The sequence below is a fragment of the Phaseolus vulgaris genome, chromosome 7 (assembly GCF_051622355.1).
Source record: "Phaseolus vulgaris cultivar YP4 chromosome 7, ASM5162235v1, whole genome shotgun sequence".
In the NCBI taxonomy this organism is placed as follows: Eukaryota; Viridiplantae; Streptophyta; class Magnoliopsida; order Fabales; family Fabaceae; genus Phaseolus; species Phaseolus vulgaris.
In genome coordinates this window covers 22,186,312-22,196,257 of record NC_143504.1, presented here as the reverse complement: position 1 = coordinate 22,196,257, position 9,946 = coordinate 22,186,312, and the positions used below count along the sequence as shown (strand labels likewise).

The 9,946-nt window shown below is 34.2% G+C and overlaps 1 protein-coding gene across 1 annotated transcript; it reads right to left on the bottom strand.

Annotated features, from left to right (window-relative positions):
• Positions 1-2,282: 2,282 nt before the first annotated feature.
• On the bottom strand, positions 2,283-5,073 carry LOC137828098 (putative F-box protein PP2-B12). The gene is made up of 3 exons (XM_068634521.2): positions 4,720-5,073; positions 4,516-4,634; positions 2,283-2,919 (listed from the first exon to the last, which is right to left on the bottom strand). Exons 1-3 carry the CDS (start codon positions 4,972-4,974, stop codon positions 2,499-2,501), a joined length of 795 nt encoding a protein of 264 aa, XP_068490622.1. The 5' UTR covers positions 4,975-5,073; the 3' UTR covers positions 2,283-2,498.
• Between the last annotated feature and the right edge of the window lie 4,873 nt (positions 5,074-9,946).

Here is a 9,946-nt window from a genome sequence, read left to right as displayed (position 1 = left end):
TTGGGCGATGCCTCAGCGAGGCAATGACTCGAGCGGCCAACCTGTTGACTTCTTGTCCTCGGGTCCCTTGAGGGATCCCACCATGCGTTGACCCTGACCTTTGGTCAACGCCCGGGGACGGGACAGTACATAAATTTTTCAAAATCACTGTCCAACTACCGTATATTTTGGCGCCAGGATGCACTCTTTTTTTGTTTTATTTATCATTTTTTCTCTATTTTGTCTTTTCATCTGATTCTTTTTTTCTTGATTTTCTAACACATCAAACTGTATTAATCCAGATTTTCAGAATTTTTCTCCAATGTATTTAAAATTAATAACAAAAAACAGCCAGTACAGAATTTGAAAAACAGAGTAGTCCTAATTCGGGAATTTAAAAACAGAATAAGAAACTTCAAAAACACAATGGAGTAGATGTATATGAATTTGTATGGATCTAACATACAAATATGAACTCAAACTAAAAATAAAAATGCACCAAAGGATCAACAAACACAGAATTATAAATCTGGACTCAAATCAAATCAAGAAACCAAAATTATCAACAAAATCAACACTACATGGATTTGATGACAAATTAGGAGAAACATGACTTGACAAAACACAATTGGATTCAAAAATCAAAATGACTCAAATGAACACAATATAAACCAATTAAAATTGCAATAAAGACTCAAATAAACCAAAAACAAAACAATAACACAAACTTTATGGAATCCTAAACAAAATTGCACAAGGATTGCTCAAGAACAATTGAACAAGATGCACTGGTTGGAATTTCCAAACAGCACACCAATTCAAAACGAAAATTAAAAAACAGCAAGACAATATGGAAGTGATGAACAACAAGGAATCCAGAATCAAACAGAGAAATTAAAATGAAAAGAAGAAGGCACACTTAGCTCTTGAAGAACCATAGCTCATGATACCAAATGATGGATTTGTGTCTCCTTTCTTGCGGTTTTTGTTGATGAATGCGGAAGCTCCAGGGATTGATGGTGGAACAAGGCTCTCCTAGGAGTGATGTTAGCCTTGGAGGTTCATGAGAAGTATGATTTGAGAGAGGTGTGGCCTACTCTTCTTGGAGGTGCAATTTCGGAAGATTAAAAGCCTAATTCCCAAGAGGTTTAGGCAAAGAGTGAGAATGGCTCAAATTTGGCAGCATTTCACTAATGAATTAATCTTGTGCAAACATGAGGTAGGCTCCTCCTTTTATAGCCAAGGAGGACTGAAAATGAATAGCCAAATTAGAAGGAAATTCAAACCTAATGAAATGCAAATTGGCGCCTAATGGAAGCACACATGGCAAGCGTGACAAGGTGTGTCTCATGTGATGCTTTTAGGCCTAAAGTGACCGGCCTTAGTTAGATTAGGAGTTTCTAGAAACCCTAATCTAACTTAGGTTGGTTTTTAGGAGCCAAAATTCACCCTAATTACAAGTTAAACAATTTTACAAAAGAAAATTCCTATGCTTACTTTGACAAGAATTAAAAAGCTATTCCACACTAGAGTTTATTATATGTAAAAGGTGTCCTCTTGATCCCTCTTTGATCATGACTCTAGTGGTTACCTCAAAGTGACATTTTGGTGACCTCTCAAAGGATTAGTGTTGGGCCTCTTCCATCACAACAATAATGTGATAAATAAATAATTTCGAATATATAAATTCAACATGCATATGTGTATTCTAGAGATCCTAAGTATATATTATTATTGATTAAAAGAGGTGTGAATGTGATGTGACAAATAATAACTATAACTTTTTAGGTGTAATTAACTAGGAATAACAAAAAAATATACTCGTGACATGTAGTTTAATTACCTATATTTCTTGATGGGATGCATATAAATATCATAGTATCCAACTTTCATTTAGCTATAATGATTAGTGAATTTTATTTGGATATATTTAAAAGGATAAAATAAATCATAATAAAGTTATTGATGAAAGAAATATTAACCATTAAAAAGTTATTTAAAATTTAATTTTATATATTATTCAAACTGTAAAATTGAAGTTGTTAACTTGTTCAAATTTGGTTTACTAATACTTTATTATACATATTTATTTAATTATACTTCAAAATTAATTTTTATCAGAGTCTATATTTTAAATAAATTTTTAAATCTTGTTGGTTATGTTGGTTAATATGTGTTTGTAAATCTTGTTATTATTGTGTATTACGAAATTTTTGAATGTGTTTATCCTTTGTGTTGTATGTGGACATGAAGCAACAAATGATATGATAAATGAGAAAACTCCGCATGAATAAGTTGATGCATTATAGGAACATGTATAATATTATTTTTTTATTTTTTTTTGTTCAGGTAAGAGGAACTGAATTATTTAAGTTGGAAGTACATGTTTGGTACGAAAATACATCATAGTTCAAAGGTTGATGCTTAAAATATGCAAGCAGCATTCTGCCATCCCCGAAGCAAGACCTATGCATATATTATATAGTTCCGGTTTAGATTACACAGTAAATTCCGGTTGCTTAATTCTCATACTTTGGCCTAACCTCTATTCCTTCAACAAAGAGGCCAGACTTCCATTGACCATTCTTTACCTCCATCACACTCATCTGCACTTCATCTTCTAAGCCAATATTGGATAATTCTCCCATCTCAATCTCCAACCATCCATCACTTCTTACAATGGGACGCTGCAACCCTGCTGCAACTCCTCTCTCGTTTGGTGATCCTTCGATTGGATCCAAACACACATTTTTGCTACTACCATGGTCACCATCGAAATTAACTGATAACTCCACACAGATGTTTTCAAAACCACGGGCATTGATCATCTTGAAAACAAAATAAGCAGCATACTGAGTATCCGGGGACAAGGTAAGAGTTTTTAACACCCCACGAATTTCAAGCCAACACACGGCTCTGAGTTTAGCAACTTCCAGGAACCTGTTCAAAAGTTTACGAAGAAATTATAAGGATAGGAATAATTAGCGACAATCAAGTGTCAGAACAAAAGAAAGCATCCATAATCAGTATAGTAGCCATTGAAACAAGAAACTTACAAATGTTATTCATTGATTCATAATTATACAGGTGTAGATACATTACTGTGACCTTAAAAAACACTAAATCTTCCTTCTTCATTTTTGTATGGGAATTCAGGAATGAGCATTAGAATTCCCAAAAGCACTTTCCGAACTTTTATCCATACATATGCTAAGTTAGCAAACTGATGGTGGCTACAAACATGAACCAATATGAGACCATACATTTCCCTCAAAATGTCAGGTAATGCCTATTATCATCTTATCAGAGGATTTAGAATTAGAAGCATTTGGATAGCTCTTATTATTACAATAACTAAGGGATAGAGTTGAAGAAATGAATAAATTATGCTGGAAATAAAATAACCAACTTAATTTACTTTCCACAGCTGCCAAGGACTTATAATTAGCCTATGCAGATGAATTGATGACAGCTGACATTAGATTGCTTCTTTGTTTTCCAAGAGACAAGCCAATTCCTAAGAAAATGAAGAGAAACTAACTGACTAGCTTGCCTAGGATTAGGATCCCTGTTTACCCAAGAGACTTAAAGACTTGAAAGTCAAGACAAAACACAATAAACTTTGTAGGTTCTGCAGGTGTCCACACGTGTGGACTATTCAGCAACTGCTTAGACCTGCAAGTGTAAGCACCAAGTGGCAGAAAATAGGAGATCCTAACCAGAAGTACCTATAAAATATCTGAGCACACAATGATGAACTGCATCTGCATCTAAGTGAGTATTTATAACCGATTTCGGGTCTAGAAATTGCCAAGTCTGATAATAATCAACCATATTTGAAACGAATTATCACACACAGTTGAACACCTTCACAGTTATTGAATTTCAAATTTTAGTCCATTAAGGTTACAGGAACAATTCTTATCTGACGAGGGAAATAGTATCACAAAAAAACTCATGTTTTTGTTTTACTCATACCAACAATGAGTTAAACAGCTCCAAACGAGACCAGGTGCTACTAAAGTTAAAGTGAGACGGTCCAAAGTGGTGGATTACACAGTGGGTAGCATCACAAATTGTCCAGAACTTACCTTTCTTTCAGCAATTTTTTCTTTCAGCAATTTTTCATATTAATTAATACATGTATAGTGACTATCATCTCTGTTATTACTCCACTTACTGGTAACTACGAAAATAATGAAGGCTCCCAAAATCCCTTGATTCTGAGGAGATCACAACTAATTATGTAACACTACAAATTGAAGGTGGTAAACCAACTTCTCTCACCGCTGTAGTAGAGATGATTAATTTCCCCCACCCTCTTTATTCTCTATATAAGCTTATAGGTAAGATGATACTCGTTGCGGTGCGGTGATCTCATTAGAGACAAAAATTCAATTTCCCCAATCAAAACATTGTCGTTTTGAGTCCAAGCACTCAAAAGTTGAAGATCAGCATAGATACAATATTCATAAAAATGCAGATACACTAACTACGATCTAAGAACAACTAGAATCAAAAAGCGAAAGAGTTGACCTGGAATCGGGGTGCGTTAACCACTTCCAATACTGGTCAGTGCCTCCCCAAATGATGGTGAGAGCTCTGGCAGCAAGCATGTAACACTTCTTCCCACTCTTTTTCTCCAATTGAAAGCTCTGCATTCCAGAGGTTGGACAGTTAACTGACATACCAAAGGAAGAGAGAAGGTTTGAAGAGATGCGAAAGATGCAGGGGATTTACCTTCTTACCCTCGTCAAGGATGACAGGGTGATCTGATAGGGCGAGGTAAAGGGCCTTCTTGGAGGGATAGTTGGGAAGCAAACATTGGGAAATGATGGAATGGTAATCGGAAGGAAGAAAACGTTCCCACACAGCGTCGGAATCTGCAGCGGAATGGAAAAGCTTGGAAACCATAGAGAGCCGGCACGCATCGATGGGTGTGGTGCGAGAGAGAATGTCAGCAATACAGCCTTCTGGTAAACCCTCAAACTCCATTTCTGTTCGCACTTCTCACACCACACTCACCTATATTTATATTCAATTTATTTGAAATTCTTATTTTTTATCACTTTCATTCTACAAGTCTATTTGCATGTTTAAAAAGAATATATTTTAACAATTATACATTAAAAAAAACAATTTACAATTCTGATTTGATAATTTAATTTTAAAATTAATCTTTTTAAATAAAAGTTTTTGAAGTATCATCATTGTTCTCGGGTCGCTTGGAGAACTATTGAGAGGATGCGTATTTTCCTTCGATCGTGTTGCTCTTCAACCTCATCCACTCGCAGCCTTCTTACAAACACCACACCGAATGAAAGTATCTGCAAAAGACACTCTGACGCTTAAGTTAACAAAATATTCTTCATTTAACTGTCAAAGTATTATAAATAGTGACGTACCTACCTGGTTTCTAGAAATCTGTGTTATTTATATTGCTATCATGGATCTTACCTTCTCAGGCCAGATTAAAGAGTTGAATCGTGATTAGGATTGCATTACCTAACTCTTAAATTATAGGTTAGTCTTATTGATCTTACTTGAGCATAAATGAATTCATGATATCGACCTTATAGATATAGGCGGTATGGACTCGGTCAACCCCATGACCGAGTCTAGACGTGTTATTGTCGGTATCAGTACAATCATTAAATATAATATAAAAATAAATTGATTTGTATTAAATAATATAAGAAATTATTATAGTAACAGAATTTTGGTTGTTAAACATGTAAAAAAATGTTAAATGTAAGATAATCAAGATTTCTTACTTTATTATTTTTATATTTAATAATTAATGTTCGTACATACACGGTTATTACATAATATTCTTATATTTTTAGTTATTCAATTTTCGTACATATACACGGTTGTTACAGGGATATAGAAATGTGTCAAAACTTCATTTTCCATACAAATATCTAAATCTACGCGTGGTGACCGTATTCACTCCACGTCATACTTAGCATTCATTATGTTTCTTTTTTCTTTTACCGGTTTCGATCAGTTCCTTATCGTCTAAGGAACAATTTTGTCCTCCATCTATCTTTCCATCCTTCTTTAAGTAATAAATTAAAAATATTAGTTGAAGTTTTAATGATTTTTTTTTATTATATTCAGTACTTAAATTTAAATTTTGTATACTTTAAAGTTGAGTAGGTGTTTCTTAATTTTGTTTTCAACGGAATGACTTAAATGACTTTTATTATTTCATTAAAAAGGAGTTCCAAAATAAAGTCAATATGTTTTTCAATTCATTAACAGATATTATGTAGACAACGTGCTGATCAAATAAAAAATGTAGACAACGTCAACCACCATTATTGTTTTCTAACGCTTTGTTTTGGATGGAAGTGTGGGTGTGAAAATGAGAAGAAAAGAGGAGAAAAATAAAATAAAAAATAAGATTGTTTGAACAGAGAAAAAGTGATAAGAAAGTAAGTGAAAAATATGTAGTAGATTTGATTCATGTCAAAGAAAAAATTTAACTATATATTAATATATTTAGAAAATAATTTAATGTAAAAAATACTTTTTTAAAATGTAAATAATTAAAATAAATTTCAAATAAAATATAAAATTATTATAAATTTTAATATATAAATTTTTTTATTTTAAAATGATAAAGAATAATAAAATTAATTAATTTACATTTTCATATCAAATAAAATAATTTATTTCAATATATTATTAAAATAAAATATTAATATTTATTTATTATTTTAATGTTTGTTTTAATTTTATTTACAAAATATAATTATTAATAAAAATAAATTATATTATAAAAGGTTAATTGATTAAATATAGATTTTTTCAAATTTCTTCACTTTCGAATGAAAAGTGTGAACCTTAATTTTTTTTTCCACTAACACAAACTTACGTTCCAGACGTCGCAAAGGGTGGATGTGACAATAAGTTTTTTTTAATTCTTATGGGAGTGATGTGACATTGAGGGTTTTGTAAGAGTGTAAGAGTGTAAGAGTTTAGTGTTTGAGTGCGGGTGCGAAAGCGGGAGAGTTTCGAACGAAAGGAAGAAAGAAGTAACGACCTCGTCAGAGGGAGGGAGAAAGAAGCCGCGAGAAGCACGTGTTAGAATTTGTTCTCATCAGTTGACTTAGTCACCGTTGACTCCAAAAGCAGGCGGTGAATCCTCCTATTTCTAGTGGTTTCTGTGCTCTCTTCCAGGTGATGGAGAGTGGCTCCGTTGAAACAGAGGAGGCCCTACTTGTTGATTGCACTCCGACGGTCAAGACAGTACTGGGCTAGAAAACAATGAGTAAGTAAAACAATTTCAGTCTTAGAAACGACGTACCTTTTACCAAGGATCTCAACTCCCTTTTATAGGCTATTTTTAGGTTAACTTCCATGTCCCACTAGAACCTTTCCTCTAGTGAAATTAGGGTTACTAGGAGGACATCATGTTGCGTAGTTACGCAATCGTAGCGCAACCGCCGCACAGGGCTTTCCTCTTCTAGAGTGCAAAACCTAACGGTATGGCCACCAAGGTACCAACTCATGTACCAATTTTGCGGGATCCATCCGTTCTGTAGGTGCCCTAATTCTTCAAGTGCCATGCATGCAGCTTTCCCTGAAAACCCTAGCGCTCGTGGGAATAGGCTTCTTTAGGGAATATTTACTTGTGCTAGACCCGAATGTACTATACACAACCACGTGCATGGACCATCCTGTGAATTAAGTCTTTCTTGGTGTAAACTTTAACATTTATGATCCCCGGGGCCTTGCTTACGTGGCCTGCCATCACGGTCAGTTCACCGAACCGACTCCACAGGTGCCGATGTCTGAGGTCTGACTAGTACCGAATTATGGCTTAAACAAGAGGGGAGGGGTGAATTGTTTGACAAAAGATTTTCGCAAAGATTGAATAAGAATGAAGCTTTAACACAAATCACAGATTAAGCAATCAAGGAAAGCAATCAAACAATGTAAAAGAATTTGTTTGCAAACTTTCAATCGGTTGAAACTTCGTTTTAACCGGTTGTTTATAACAGCAACAAAATCATAATTAAAACAAACAGTTTATAAGGAGTGAGAGAGAGAAAGAAAGATTTACTCAGCCAATTTTATATTGGTTCACTCAATCATTGAGCTACATCCAGTTCTCAAAACAACCATTGGGTTCCACTAGTCACCAATCACATATTACAATTTACATAACTTCAAAGAGGTGATCTTGAAACCACAAGAACCATTCACCCTCTTTGTTACACACACCTTTAGTCAGAACACCCTCTCACTTTACAGGATTTCCACACACTTTACAAGTTTATGAAATAACAATTACAAGAATCATGAAAGGAACAGATTACACCTGAGTTTACAGGAATCAGAAAGCTCTTATGATCAAACCTTGAACCAGTGCACAACTATTCAACAATCTGGCAAACTTTTGAAAAACTTCTTTCAAAATCAATCTCAATCTCATTGTATTTGATATCAAACTTATGTATTTTGTTTTAAAAGAAAAGTCATATTTCTAGCACTCAAAACTAGTCGTTCTAAGCAGCATTTATGAGTTAAAACAGTTTTGATTCGCTTCCCAAACAAATTAACAGGTTTTTAAAAAGCTGTTATGAAATGTCACATTCAACCGGTTGAAAAGTAGTTTTAACCGGTTGAATTGGTTAGACAGTTATTTAACCAAGTAAAAAATAGTTTTAAAACCTTCAAACAAGCCAAGTGACAAAAAACCGATTATTTCGAGGTTTCAACCGGTTGTTTTTCTCTTTGCTTAGAAAAACACTTTTTTCTTTTAAAACAGATTGAGCAAGCTTGTGCAAGGGACTACGAAAGATCTTTACAAGGATTCTAAACACCCTAGACTAAGCCCAAACCAAAATCAGCACAACTTCAACCTTCATCATGGATTTGAAACATCAAAGCTCCCATGTTCTACAATCTCCCCCTATTTGATGGAGACAAATCCTTGGGATGGTTTTTGGAATTTTCTTGTTTAGAATCTATATAACCTGCATTCATAAGCGAACATAGACATACATGATAATCTATTCCAATCAAACAGACACCACAAACCAGTTCCCACTAGGTGATTTCCAAAGAGGAACATCAACCAAATCAATGTGAGAAACCAGTCAAACATACAAAGGTGCAACACAGATAAAAAATCGGTTATTTCACCGGAATAAACGGTTGAAATTTTGTATCACAGTTTCAATTGAGTTTCAAATTTTAAACATAAACCAGTTATAGTAATGTTCAAAAGCATAAATAAGTGTAGATATTAGAACATTACATATCCCAAAGACTTCTCCCCCTATTTGTCTTCACAAATAGACAAAAGGAAGGATAAAAAATAGCATAAAATGAAAAGAGAAATTGTTCAGAAACTTAAACCAGCAATTTAAAATGAAGTATTGTTATCCTTCTCAAACTGTAGTTCCAGAAGTTGATTATGAACCTGTTCTATTTGCTCATCCAAGGTTGAAAGCCTTGAATCCATATGGTTGAACCTTGACTCACATAAATCATAGAGATTTCTCTTATTTTCAGCAAAGGTGTCCATGCGATTTATCATTAGCCTTTCAAAAGGAGACATTGAAGTCATCCTTTCTTCCATGTAACCATCGGTATGACCAACCTCATGAGTCTTAGCAGCAGGTTCCTCTTGTGTTGCTGCAGCTTCAGGTTCATCAGCATCATTGGTTCCACTAGGGCCAGCTTAGTCACCATCTTTGCTAACCCATCTTCCACCAATCTTAGTAAATCCTATCTTTCTTAGGGATCCACTGTTAATCTCACTTGAAGGCTTGATAAGTTCATCCAGTTCTTCTTCAATATCCACTTCAAAATAGTGTAGAAATTTAGAGATTAAAATTGCATAGGGATAATGGAAGTTACTTAACCTTATGGCCTTTTGCATATGATCCTTGATGATGTGAATCCAGTTGAGCTTCACTTTGTTCATGATGCAGTAGATCAACAACAA